General features: G+C 40.8%; 1 protein-coding gene across 1 annotated transcript in view; it reads left to right on the forward strand.

Moving 5' to 3' along the window:
- cacna2d2a (calcium channel, voltage-dependent, alpha 2/delta subunit 2a) overlaps nt 1-14,989 on the forward strand; it is a gene marked incomplete at both ends in the record, with an annotated part of 137,303 nt that overhangs the window by 30,110 nt on the left and 92,204 nt on the right. The window contains one exon of the mRNA XM_079218441.1: nt 9,529-9,645. Coding sequence (XP_079074567.1) covers nt 9,529-9,645 — 117 coding nt within the window. The remainder of the gene's footprint in view (nt 1-9,528; nt 9,646-14,989) is intronic.

The following is a 14,989-nucleotide window of genomic DNA, read 5'->3' on the forward strand; positions in this document are numbered from 1 at the left end:
GTAGTAAGGCTGCCAGAGAAGCAGTATTTCTTTAATATAATATCCAACACAGTGAAAACAGAAAGACAAAAATAGCATGAAATGTAGTCGCTATAGCTTAGCAGAGATGGTTGTGCAGAGCAGCAGCAGGGAGGGAGAGATGATGAGGACATGAGCTGCTGAAGAAGACAGACAGACAGATGGCGTGAAAGAGCAGCGCTGCCTTTACTTTCTGGCACGCGTGACCTCGACCAACATTATGAGTGTGAGCAGTGAGCTGCCAACCAAAAATAACGCAATTGGACATTGATTATTTTAAAACATAATGAACTGAAAACGTAGCTTTAATATTCTCAAGAGGCTGCACTCTGCAATATGCTTCTCAAAGAGAAGGGGAGTTGTTCTTTGAATTTGTATATTTGAGTTTTCGTGTATAATTTTTAAAACTAGGAGAGGATAGGATGAAACAGTGTTTAGCTAGCCATTTGTATCAATAAAGCGAAACAAACTCAGCTCACAGTTCGGCTGATGGACAGGTGCCAAGGCTTCATCAGTAGTGTGGAAGTGGCGCAGTAATTAGTCAAATGAGGAGGAAGTGGACGAGACGCGACAGAGAGAGAACCCCCTGGGGCTCTGTCTCCTCAGCAGGAGGACCTCCACGGCCCACTAAAACACACACACACACACACGCACATACCAAAACATATTATGCACAGTTTCACACATTAAAAGTATTTTAGATACAGGAACAAGGAGCACAGAAATAATATTCATGCCTACACACTTACACAGACGAACACTCATCACGTATTATTTTGCCACTGCTGTGACTTAATGCGGTGGGATGGGAGATGAAATTCGGTTGATTGTGTGTTTGATAAACAGCAGCCCTTGTCTGAGACATTACTGTGACACTACAGGCAGTTTTAGAGCTACATAAAGTATTGAATAGGGGAGGGGGTGGAGGAAGTCAAGAAAATAAGAGAAATAGTGGTGGGAAGAATTATAGGGAGGATATTTTTGTGGCTGTCTATTTGAGAAAACCTAGTGGAAGGGAAAAACAATTCCCTACCATCAGCAAGTTAATAAAAAGGCTGCAGTTTATCTCTGTCTAAAAGACAAATACCCTGACTGAGGATGGAAGAGGGAAGGGGAACTGGGAGAGGCTGTCCCACATTTCCCTTGGTCAAACAAGTTCCTTACTATGAATCCTTCTCTCTGATAGTTGCCAACTGACTGGATGGTCTTTCCCGACCGAGTCCTGTTAAATCCTGCTATTGCTCCATACTTCATCCATGACTTCTGCTGACAGGGCTAATTAATGAATATATACAAAAACTGGGCAGTTCACTGTGGGCTCCATCTGTCCAGCTGGTTTTGTTTGCCTGTTGGTTTGCGCCGTCTGCGGCTTGGCATAGTAAATACCCCCCTCACACTGTCATATTGGCATATTCATCTGCTAGGAGAGTCAGATTATTGTATCAGCTCGTTTGGGAGAAGAGGTGGATCAGGGATGAAAGACACAGTGTTCAAGGTCAGTTTTATTAAGGATCTTTATTGTCTCTTGGTCAGTTAAACTGGCGTACAATGACAAATCAGTTATGGCTCTTTGATTTGAATCTTCAAGACGTGGCAATGGCTAAAACTAGAATTACAAGTACGTTGAGCAGCCTCTAGATCTTGTATAATGTGACACAAGTGAGCTCTGGATGAAGATGATAATCGCATCACTTAGGATGTTGGTGAGTTGCAGTGAAGCACTGAAGACAGCAAGTTTAAATACACTGATTACATTTGAATGAGACTGTACAGCACCTGCAGGTGAAAAACGCTATTTCAGAGAGGAGATTAGACGAGGCTGAGTGTATGCAAAGTCCTGTCTCTGTGGGGTGTTTGTTCACGTGTGTGCAGTTGCGATCGTGCGTGTAAATAATGTTTTGCTTTGTTCAGACCTGTTTGTATCACCAGTGGACAATCCCTCTGATAATGTTACAGAAGCCAACCCACTATACCCACCACCCCCCCTCCATGTCATCTTTTTGTTTCTTTCTCTCTTCTCTTCTAATCTCCAACTCTCCCCAGGGGGTGTATGTAAATATTTAGCCCAGCCTTTGTTTTCTGTGATCAGTCCCCGGATGCAGCGAGCTCTGAGTTACTCTGTGTTGGCACTAGCACCCTGTGTTGCCTCTGAGACTATGAGGGAATTATGTTTTTTTTTTTTTTAACACATCTTTTTTCAGTACATTAACCAGCTAGACCTTGGATAGCTCAACCTGTGAATAGTTGTCATTTGACAATTAACAGGATGCACTAGTTGGTCTAGCTGGCACAGTTGTGTGTGAGTATAATTAACTGTTCATTTAGCTCCACACACCATACCTACTGTTGCATGTCAGGATTTCCTTTCTGGCACTCAACATGATGTTGTACTGAAAGACTGAGGCCAAAGCTGCATATACGACAGACATCCAGCATCCTCACCAGTTAATGACCCATTTAGAAAACCAAATATACTCAGACTATTGTAACATTACTCTGTTTAGCTTACCTTACTTCATGCTTAATGTTAAAAGAGAACAGGCTTTTAGTATAAGGGCTAACGAATCACTTTCTCTCTGGTAACGTTTGTTGTGGTTGCACAAGAGTTGTGCCAGGATACGCTATACAATACAACTTAACATGTAACCTATTAACTAATGTAACCAAGTTGTTGTTGTTGTTTTGGCAGATAAATCACTCATCACATAGATTGTAGACTGTATTTGTTGGCATGTTGCAGTTCCAAGCCATGGTAGACAGTCAGAGTCAGAGTATATATGCCATCAAAGCAGGTGGCAGATTAACCGTATACATGTTGTTCATTGCTGACACGCTCATCTTTCTCTTTTGCTCCTCTGTGTCATTAAGACAGGAAATCTCTCTGGGACACCATAGCTTAACAATAGAAGTCAATGTTTCTGCTTTTTCAGCGTCTGACTGGACTCTGGAGGCTTCCAGTCCTGTTGAACTATGAGAGGCTTCTGGTGTGTTTGTGTCTTATTGAGCTCCTCTGAGGGGCTGCTGCTCCCGATGTGCTCTCTCTTATTGAGCTCTTCCCGGGACTCGTTGAAGCCAGGCCTGCTCGGCAGAGCCCACTAATATTCCTTAATGATGTGGCATCTGTCTCTGTCAACCTCCATGCTGCAGCAGCCAGACGCGGCCTATTGTGGCTGACTTCACACAGAGATAAGCAGTCCTCTCTTCGACACAGACGAAGGGACAATAATATCAACATCAACGACTACCAGCGAACATGGCGAAAAAGTCAACAAATAAGTCTTAATATAAAATGGCAGCAGCAGACAGAAATCTTTTTCTTTTTTTTATATCATTTTTACTGTTTTGACTTTCCTCTGCTGCGTTGATGGCAAGCGGAACATTTTGAAACATTCAAGGTTTGTGCGATAACACAAGTTGTTTTCTAAATGTTATGCAGCATCAACATGTTCTTTTTTCTTTTTTTTTTACAATTCTACAGAAGTTGAGGAATTTGGGGACTTGTGTGATGGCTGATTTTTGGGAGCCAGCTCAATCTGCATAGCACTTATTTACAGTCATTTTCTGGAGTCTCGTCACCCTCTGTCTTCCCATCTGTGTGTTTACAGTGACACTCAGAGCTTGGCACACTGGAACCAGTCATCATGGCTAATGATGACAATGTGACTATGTGTGACATGTACTGTATATGAGGGTATGAGTTAGCGCACGTGTGCATTTGCATGTCTCACTGTGTGTGTGTGTGGTTTTTCCACTGTGGGTTTCACTGTCTTGACTGCCAGATAAAGCATATTGGTCGCAATTTGGCATCGTAGCTTCTGTCCTATCCTGTGTGAGTGTTAGCAGCAGAAGGTTTGATTGGCCGTCGTTGGCACTCCGCGGAGCCACCTCTCCTCTTTTCCTGCGAGAATGACAGGCCTACACAGAAAGCTGCCCAGGCGTCACAGCCTCGAGCCAACAGCATAACTGATTAACACTGCTAAATTTCTCCGCAGCCTTTCCAATCCATGAATTATCGTTCCTCTTTGCAGAAAGGGTGGGCACCACGAAACAGTCACAGACATTTTATTTCATTTGTATTCTTTTTTCTTCCTTGGGTATGTTCTTTTTTATATTATAAAATGCTGCTCAGAGCTGACGTTTCTCTATAATGTAAATAGGACGTAACCATGCACATAATCTTTGAGTGGAAAAACAGGCTTTCAAGTAAATAAATGAATACATCGGCTCATATTTGTTCCCTTTAGAAAAGCTTGTTTGCTCTGTTGTGGGGACGTTCACTGCAAAGGCAGTATACAGTTGGGCAGAGTACATTCAAGTAGTGCATATAAGTAAAATTTTGAGGTACAGTACGACAGGTCCAATGCTACTTAGTTGTAGTTGGAATGGATAATAGGTTTGCTGTACTTTACATCAAACAGCTGTGTAATTAGATATACATTCAGACTTAATTTTCTCACTAAAAGTTTCCATTTTTATCAACAATAGTCATATTTGCTTTATTTCATCTATTTATTTATTTTTTCCAAGTACCTAAAAGTGGTTTGCATCTGCTCAAACACTGAATATGATGATCAGTAAAGTTTCCTGCCACACTGCTCGTTTTTTTTCTTTCTTTTCCTGTAGCTGCCCCATTACCTGTGAGTGAGTCAAGCTCCAAAGCCCTCCAATATAATTTCAGGCAGGCTGATGTGCTTATGGCCCTTCAGTGATGATGGTCACTCATCTCCAACCTCTAGCTAAAGGGGATTTAAAGCTCCTCAGGCCTATCGTGGCCAGCATTACCATGTGCTGTCGGTCTGCACCCAGCGCTCCTCCACCTGCTCCGGCTGCTACTTTCTGGGCTGGAGCTCTGTCTGGTTGACAGCACAGCTCAATCTTCTCCCAGAATGGACAGGGACCTCATCTGCTCGTTACAGGAGCTTGTAATGGGCCAACCTGTCAGAGAGATGAGCACCCTACTGTACTATCTATCTTTATGTGTCTCTCTTTGTATTTTATTAGTCCATGTAGAGTGATAAAAAGAATACAGACAGACTCTTCTCAAGCAAACATCCGTAGTGTTTCTCATACAAAATGAGAAACTGATATCGGTGCTGTTTATTTGGCAGTACATGATATACAACAGACACAGGTCATTGGAGAAGAGGACACACTGTGTAGGAGGATACAGTACACTGCTGTCATGCCCATTTACACGGAGGGAGAGCGTGCCCGCTCAGATATATGATACTGCTCTATCACCTGTTAGAAACTCTGACATCTTTATCAGTATGCTATACAATTTTGTAAACTATTTAAAGTTTTGTAGTTGTTCTGTTTGTATGTTTTTAGTCCAACAAAGTCTTGTCATGTTCAATGACGATTATGTGACATATTGTTATTTATTAAGACATCAGAACCTTAATATCTCAATATGGAAATGTTGGCATAAAGTTGAAAAATGGTAATATTTAATTACTTTTCGGCCCTGTGGTTTTATTTTCTGTCCGGGCAGCAGAGCAGGTTAATACGTGGAACACGATCCATACATGTGAATGGGGAATAAACTGTCATTTGTATTCCTTTCCTGGAATGCTGACACTGATTCATCAGTTTAATAGATGCTCTGCTTTTATGTGAGACCTGGGTGCTGCTTTGCATTTACCAAGTGAGAGTGTGTTGCAGTAGCTTATTTTTATACATTTTGGACCACAATGACAGTGGTTGACTAAAATTGTCATTGGTTTGCTTGCTCTATACTTTGAGGAGGTAATCAAGCAGTGCGTTTTCCAAAAAAGCTGTCACAATTATACAGTACATTCGACTTTAAATCCCTAAATATACAGGGAGAATGCAGGACGAGTAATGGAAGTTGCGTTATTCCATGTTTTTCATCTAAAGAATTCTTTTAAAACTCCTTTTTCCTGACAAAAACCTACTGCGTATTATGATAAATGAAATTGTTTTGAATTCCACAGATGAAGCAATATGAGTCTTATTGATCTCTGTCTTTTGAATTTTGTTGCTGTGCCTGTAATGTCCCGGAGACAGCCATGAATCTTCCGGAGAGAGGCCGACCCAGAGAGCACTACCTCACATTAAGGAAATTAATATTGATTTAAAAACAAATTTGACATGGTTTTTTAAATCGACTTGAAAAATGCATTGCTTAAAAGAGTCAGGGGTTTGTAGTTCGTCAATGGAGCGGAGAAATTGTCGCTCTTGTTCTATGGTTTAATAAAATTCCATTAATGGCATTTACAACCTTGAGAAAAGGCCCTCTCAAATGGTGAGTCTCACCGTGTGAGTGCATGTGCAAATGTGAGGGGAAATTCATGAACATCATGTGCGTAAATACTATATGTGATTATTGGTCTCAAGTATGAGGACCGCTCCATTCAGAACCGAAGGGTAATGACTAATTCCTTGGTTTGTCTGTGTGTGTGTGTGTGTGTGTGTGTGTGTGTGTGTGTGTGTGTGTGTGTGTGTGTGTGTGTGTGTGTGTCTGTACATGCGTGCATGGACTGTTGAATTGCAGATGAATGACTTATTCAGGATGAGAACTTGATAGAAACCAAACTAAAAGAATCAAACCACCTGTTTCACTCATCAAACCACATTGTGTATGCAGATTGCACTTTCACATTTCACTTTGAGAAGTAGTTTAAAGTGTTGTTTGAAACTAAGCAGGATGCCTTATCCCTCAGAGGGCGGCCAAAATAAGACACCAGGCAATCTCGTCAGAGTGCTCGGTTGGCATGGTCTGAGCTTCTGGGGCCAGGTTTGCCTGCTCAGTGGTCCAGTGGAGGGAAACTGCCTCTGGCCGCCTGCCCAGCTTTCAGCTCGACAGAGACGGATCGTATGGACGCCAGTGTTTTCTTTTCCTAATTGTTTGACACATCAATCCAACAGACATCATTTTTCATACCAAATCAAGAGATTGGTACTTTGGTAAATACTGTATGAGAATGTTTTGTTTATGAACAATCATCAGACTCTCAGACGATGTGCTGATTTCAATCACGTTGGATCTAATTGACGTGGGTGCCGTAGTGTGTGGGGATTGAATCTCAATCACCCTAAAGACTGTCACAATAGCCTAGTTTAATTGATTCGTAACCTAATAATATGATAAACAACGACTTGCTCATTGTGAACATACCCAACTGACCAGCACACAATAACAAGGGTCCTGCAAGAGACTGGCAATGACTGTTTTGCTGCAATTTTTTTTTACCTCTATTATTTTAATTTTGAATTGCCTAATTGTCATACTTTGTGGTCAAAATGTGTAGTCTGTCTTATTCATCCTTAATTTATTTAAACAAATCCAAAATAAATGTAGGGTGTCTCCAGCATTACTGGTTGTTTGAAGGTGCTACATTTTAAATGTATTAATTCATTAATAGCGTCAAACAACAATTTGCAATGCTAAGGTATAATGTCTATCCAAGCAGGTAATGAAGTCTCACCCTCTCGGTGTGTTATACTGAGCTTTCCTGTGCTTTGGCCACACGTGCATGTTAGTGCATGTAAATCCCTGTGTGTGTTAGCTACTAGTCCCCAGCTCAGCTGTTACCATTGTGAGAGCCCTGTGGAGGCAATCCCTCAATAGATACAGTATACCCTGCATCTGACCATGCCTACTACTCATTATATGAATAATTTCTGTCATATTCATTGAATGTGCTGTAACTCCGTTATGTTATTCATTCTGGCCACATGACATCTATTGCTTCTGTCCATCTGGGGAGAGGGATCCTCCTCTGTTGCTCTCCCTCTTCCCCTTTTTTTCCCTGTGAAAGGGTTTTTACTATCTTTATTGGGGGAGTTTTTCCTGATCCGATGTGAGGTCATGTGTACAGATTGTAAAGCCCTCCGAGGCAAACTTGTATTTGTGATGTTGGGCTATATAAAATAAACTGAATTGAATTGAATCTGAATTTAGAACCTTTTAATGACACACACGAAAGCATTGTTTCAGATGATTTAGATTTTGTCTTTTGTTATAATCATGTTATTCTCACAATAGACAAATACAAATAACTAATGATGCAGGTAGCTTTTATTTGCTTTATCTTTCTTCAAACTGTCCTCATTTGCTAGCGATGAGCCCAGTAACTAAAATGAAAGTCACGCTTGACCCTTTATAAGAAATGGTTAAGTCTGGTTGTGACAACCAGATTTACAGCCAGTAGGCTACTACATCAGCTACCTGTCAGTCACATTTTCTGTGTTGCTTTTCACTTCTCAATGTTTAAAAATGCATTTGACATTATAGATAAGTAGAAAGATGTGATGTGCCGGGTCCCAAGTCCCTGTATTCTGCACACTGATCCGCTGCGTTCAACAAGTACAATGTCATTAGCTGAGGCTTCCTTTAGCTGCTGTGGCTTCACACCTTTACTTAGACTTAAACTAAAGCTCAACATTTTTGTTGTAAATTGAAGTACATTGTGTCATATCATGTATGTAGAGTTTGAAGTGTTTGGAATTGCTTTAGTAAATGATTGATTGAAGAAGCAAATTTGTAGAACCTCAAACTAAGGGAAATTAACTACACACAACCAAAGTAAATGCAACATTTAAGCCTCACATTAAGAGATTTAAAAATATCATAATTGCTTAAAAATATTCAACAACAACAGGCTTTTCCTGGGTTTTTTTCAGAAGAACTGTACAAATGGTTTATGATGTGAAAGTGGGTCTTGCGGTGTCTTAGGGCAGCAGGATAAGTGGTAATCCCTCGGGTGGTGCTCTGTTGTAGACTACAGATCCTATAGAGCCTGTGCCACTGAGTCAGCAGCCTTTCCAATTCTTCCAGGGGGTGCAGACTAATCTCCCGAGTACCTTCCTCTGTCAGCGGTCCAAGCATCTGTCGTTTTGCCTCTGGATGCTACTTTGCAAACATCCCAGTACATTGTGGCATCCCAAAACCATTTCTCTTACATTTTCTTTTTTTGGGGGGAGTTTTCAAAGGCGGTCTCTGTTTGCGGCCTACCTGATCTAATTATTCTAACGCCCCAGTAAGAGCGCTTGATTAATCGCTGTTTCTCAGTACGTTGTAATTCCTACTTGCACTTTAACGAGGGCATTATGGTCCTTCAGAGGTTGCAAACATTCTCTGGCCTGTTTGGTTTACAATTGCCTTCAGTAACCGCCCGGTTTTGCGAAGCTGTAAATAAGGCTGCTTGCGTTAGTTTCGAAAGAGTTAACATTGTGGAGATACAAGGTGTTCACCCAGCAGTGGGGATCTGCTGGAGTTTGCATTTATTTAATTTGATCTTGACTGCCAGACTGCAGCTGGCTAGCTAAGTGCTTTGCCATTAGGGCTCTGTTCTGTGTTTAATTCTCCTGCAGTGCTGGGGCTTATGGGTATAACGCCAGGCTGCGCACTGCCTGCTTTACAGTAAATGTTTACCATCTTGTGTCCTACCTTGAGAATAATCAAACCGCTCCTCTGTGGCCCTCTTAATTAAACTAATGGTTCCGGTAATCTGACCTGTGATTCTCTTTTTTCTCCTTCTGCAGATTTATAATGAGAAGAAGAGCCAGTTTGAAATCAAGAGAAACAACCCCAAGGACTTGGTGGATAGAGTGGCACGGGACATCTCCAAGCTGCTCAACAGTAAGAGGAAAGCCCTGGAGGTAAGAAAAACATGCACTATAAGATATGTAACGCACAACACACACAATACAAATATATATAAAATGTAATATATTATATAAATACATTTATATACATGTAAATTCTCCTTATTGTTATAATACAATTGTATTGATTGTAGATAGTCATCTCTGTCATTTCTTTTGCCCAACACTAGTTTGTGTTTTTTTCTCCTTTGTTTAATATTGGAGGCTTGTATCCTGAAAGATAGTTTGCGTGAAGCACGGGGAAAAAAGGTTATCATTTCAATGTCCTGCATTGTGGGGTATAATTATTACCACTGTTCTGCTCAGACAGCCCTGTGATTAGTTAAAATTTGTTTCGCTCTCACAGTGGGGAACCTCTAACCCTTTAGAGAAGAAGAGAGGGGGAGATACAGAGGCAGAAAAGCTGATTGACAGGGAGGAAAATGAGAAAAGTATACACAATCACCTTTTAATTTCCAAAAGCCAGAGATAAAGAAAAGAAGCATTTGTGCTGCTCCTATTTTTTTTTCCAAATTTTCAAATTTGATTCAAAAATCTAAATGTTGTGCCCTGATTAGTAGTCTGTCTCACAGTTGTGTTCAAATTATTTTCACACTTAAAATTACAGGACATTTTGAGAGCATATAATTCCCAAATTACCTGATTAGAATTAGTAATTATTGCTATTTAAAGCTGAATGTGTTCTTTCTTTCCACAATGGCAGTGAGGCACTCCTTTTAATCAGTTTGGTGATTCTCATCATCTCCGCCCACATACACACACACAGCTGCACACACATCTGCATACACACACTGATTCCTTTTAATCACTGTGATCATCTTCATCGTATCTTGCCTGAGCTACACTCCCACACTGAATTTGTGGAGGTTGTAATGCTTTTGACAAATCCTTAAAACTTTACCCTGCATTTATATGTATATTTCACATACAATACAGACAAAAACATTCATATCACAAAAAGCTTTGATTTACACTGCTGAACACGGGTTTCATCAGTGTAGAGTGAATGTCATCCATCCACAGAGCACCTTATTTGAGAATGAGGGCGGCTGAGGGACGGTCCACTTTCCTTCCCTCTGTTTCTGCCCAGATATGGTCACTCATGACAAAAGCATTGGCAGTTTTTAACACAGTTGAAGCCTTATAAAGGGGCAGAATTATATATCTTTTAAGAGCACGATGTCTTGTGGGATGAAGGACTATCATGCCAAGGAGTAGAAGTCTCTCAAAGGCACAGTTAATTCCACAGCTTGGATCCTAAAAGGAAAGACAGCGTTACTCTACGTCTCCCGTGGTCATGTGTTGGATTAGATTTGGAAGACATTGACCCTCCAACCCTGTTTTTTTTTTTTCGAAGAAGGGGAGGCAGTACCATAACCACCTTCAGCCCCTGCACACACACACACACACACACACACACACACACACACACACACGCACACACACATGCACACGCACATGCACACACCAAATACCCCCCACCCTAACCTCCATGGGCAACACTGTCACCTCACATCCTGTCTGGGAGATTCACTCAGGAGGGAGGAAATGAGGTGAAAAAAGAGAAGGGCTGGAATGAGAATGTCTCCCTGCGGCGTGGAAAAATCAAGAAAATGATGTTCAGAAATTCATAGATTTAAAAATGAGCAGCAAGCGGGAGGGAAAGGGAGAAAAAGAAGCAGAGAGGAGAGGAAAAGAGTCAGGTGATGAAATTGCTAAAGGAAACGAGGAATGAAATGAGGAGTATGCAACAAGTTAATACATGTATCATTTCGGCAGGTTACGATTATTTTTGTTTCTACTAAAACTATGAATTCACGACTGTAGGCTAATAAATTCATGTGGAGTTATTATTCATTATACAGGGAGAAAAGTGAAAGCCATGTCTTAATGCAGTCTGTAGATAAGAAGGTCTCAGACTCCGCTCAGCACAGTTTTGACAGCGTTTTATATTTCTGCCTGTTTCTACCCCCTGTAATGGTTGTTTACTCCCGAATATTCCCTGCCACACAAAAAGAAGAAGAAAAAGAAAGAAATTGTGTGTGTATCTTTGCACTGACGTGTGTGCAAGCAAGAAGAAATTATTCTCCTGCAACCTATTTAAATACTGCTTGGGGTGATTCGTTGTAATTCATGTTTATATTACTAATGAGAAAATACACATTGACTGTGAATACTCAGTTACTGATATAAAGTGGGGAGGGAAGCATTTCTTAGCGCTTGGGATTTAGTTGCTTTAGCCTTAATTCCCAAATTAGCAACACATTTTAATTATTTAAATACTCTTATTTGGAGAGAGGTTAAAAAAGCTCCAGTAGGTGAGCTTGTATTTGTTTACCCGTGTGGGCTCACTCTCTGGGTTATTACAATGAATGAAATACAGTTTATGGCTTGCAACAGTCAGAAAAGACTTAACACAAAGAGTACGGTATTTTTGTATCCTGCATTTCAGCTATAATATTCTCATTTGCTGTAACTAATACAGTGATGTGTACTTGCTTTTACACAACCATTATCAAAATCAGTATCTTCAAGTCTAACAATAAAATTAAATGTGCCACGCACAGAATGTTCCCTTCGCCCCCCAAAAAATGGAGGCTGCATAAGTTGACTATGTTTTTGTCAAAAGCTTCCCCAATGTTTATTCTTTTCCTTGCCTTGTCTTAATCTCATCCACTCCATGTCCCTGCCTGCTCTCTCTTTCTTGTCTCTGGCTCCAGCCGTTTTCTCAAACAATGATCTGATTCTCAGGTCGGTGCCAAAATTAAAATGTAACACAAACCCCGGTAGGCTGACAGCCTCCTTGCATGTAGCCGCTGGACACTTTGTATGAATATCTTTGTTTTCAGAGACAGGTTGAAGTATGATTCAGGAAAGCTTCGTCTGATGCGCACAATTTTAGTTTATTTCAGAGGCTCTGTGAGTTTTAGCTGACACCTCGTCCTGCAGCCAGTCAGGTTTGTTTATAGTCGGTTACACACAGTAAGTTATCTGCTGTTTGCTCTTCTGGGCATGCTTTCCAATATACACAGCTTTTATTGAGGGACATTTGAGCAGGAAATGAAATGATCTTCAAGTCATACTATCACATGTGTTTTAGAAGACTTTTAGTCCAAAAGAATTCATACAGTTCCATAATTTTTCAAATAATATCCTAAAGATTTCCAAGAGGTTTACAGAAAGTACGTTTTTAGACGGGTTCTGCAAAATGTTCGTTCGCAATCAATTTATTCCAATTGATTGCTCGTGTAATCTAGATAGTCTTTTAGTCAGCTGAACATTGTAAGAAAATTTGTATTTGATGTTTTACCATCAATTGAATTAAATATTATGTTAATATTGATCAAATAGTGAAGACTACTTTCTTCTTAACAGGATACACGCTATCGTGTAGACTTCGTCCCAACTCTTTTGCTTGATTATCTTATATCATATTAGTTAGAGGTGACAATACACTGTGCTGGTAGTAGCAGCTCTGTGAGTGGAGAGCAGTCTGCTTCTTTATACGTTCGCTGTGTCTTCCTCTGTGCATGCGCTACCAGAGCAACAGGCTCCCACCTGAGCGATGATACAATGGTGTCTGTCTGACAGGCCTTTTAACCCAGAGAAGCCAGAGAGAACACAGCCCTCCATGTACCCTGTCATGTGTATACAGCCAAACAGGTGTGATAGACCCCGCAGACTCATCTGAGCCCTCATCCGTTCATGTGCACCTCTTTGTGATGCTTCATATGATCGCCACAGAGGCCTGAGATCAGTTGGGCCTCTCAGAACCATCTGAGGCTGCACAACATCCTGTACGCTGTCAGTCAAAGCCAGGCAGAGTTGAGCTGTCAGTCGGGCTGCTGCTGGGACTTTCCCGCCTCAGGGAGGGAATATGAGGCCGGGAGCTACAGACGGAGATCATGTTGCATTTCCATCAGCTGCAGCACAGCAAAACTACCATTGTCAAAGCTCTTAAGTTATGATTTCACAGAGGGAATTGGTGGAATAGAGAGGGGACTAAGGTTGGCCTAATCCAATTACACAGATCTCAATGCTATTCCAATACCACTTAAAGGCTGACGGATGTGTGCCTCTGGTCTACTCGCTGCTTGATGTATACACACCTGGCACTTTAATGGGTTTCTTTTGGTGATGGTTTCAGGCATGAGGCCTGGTTGAATATTCAAACAATATTAAAGCCAAGGATATGTACTGAAAAGTAACACCAGTGAGGGATGTAGCGAACATCCACGAAAAGTTGATAACACTAAAATGTGATAATAACAACAATGACACAATCTGAACTAATAAACGTTGTCCAGAGACTGCTCTCAGGAACCTAAAGGGCACTATGTGTTTAAACCCTCAAGTTAGCATGTGTCTGGATAAACTCAAGATAAGACTTGGGGTCAATCTTGACACTCAAACCAATGTATGAACTATAAGACCTTGCTTAATGACCCGACAAGGTTTTATGAGCATCTACATTGTTGAGGGACACAGAGACACATCCAATTCTGAGCAAAGATTTAAGGAAACCGGAATTGATGTTAGTCCTAGTCTGAGTTAGTCTGTCTATTATATATAAATATTCAAAGTAAAAAACGTACTTTATTTATAAAGCATTCAGCTCGAAGGGTACCAAATCTCTTTTAATACATCTGGGTTTATAAAACGTATGTATAATTAATGTTAAGTTATGTCGTATTCCTGCCGTATCATATGGATATTGTTCTGCAGCATAGGCCAGTGGGGAGAAGGACATTATCCTGCCTCTCACCCAGGATTTGTACTGAAATGTTGAGTTTAATCCTGTCCATTCATTTATTATACATTTAGGTACACATGCATATCTAGATGAGTCTCTCTGTGTCATCAGAGCAAGGTCAGTCTATGTTATATAATTGTTTAAATCCTTCGATATTTAATTGATTAGGTTTTATTCATGGATTTATATCCAACTGTTTGGTACCGTTCTCCAGCTGAGATAGCCCAGCTGGAAAATATGGAATAATTAAATAAACTATGTAATAGTATTAATTATGTCAAATAAGGTTAAAAGAAAGAAACAAGATTGTTGTTGGGATGGAAGAGGTGCTATTCCTGCCAACACTGCACCCTCTTTCTCAAGAAGATGAAGCAAGAAGACATCAGAGGACACTTCTCTTCTACACAGCACAGAGTGATGGAGACCAAGAAACCAGAGAAAGCCGGACCAAGAAGAAGAATGCCATTCAACAAATCTTTTTCGTCCAGCAAGATCCAAAATGTGGAGATACCCACCGAGGAACAGCTGCTACTGAATACAGCTCAACCTCCCATCTGCCATCAGAACCGTCTGGTGAAACCATAC

Source organism: Taurulus bubalis (genome assembly GCF_910589615.1).
Source record: "Taurulus bubalis genome assembly, chromosome: 5".
In the NCBI taxonomy this organism is placed as follows: domain Eukaryota; kingdom Metazoa; phylum Chordata; class Actinopteri; order Perciformes; family Cottidae; genus Taurulus; species Taurulus bubalis.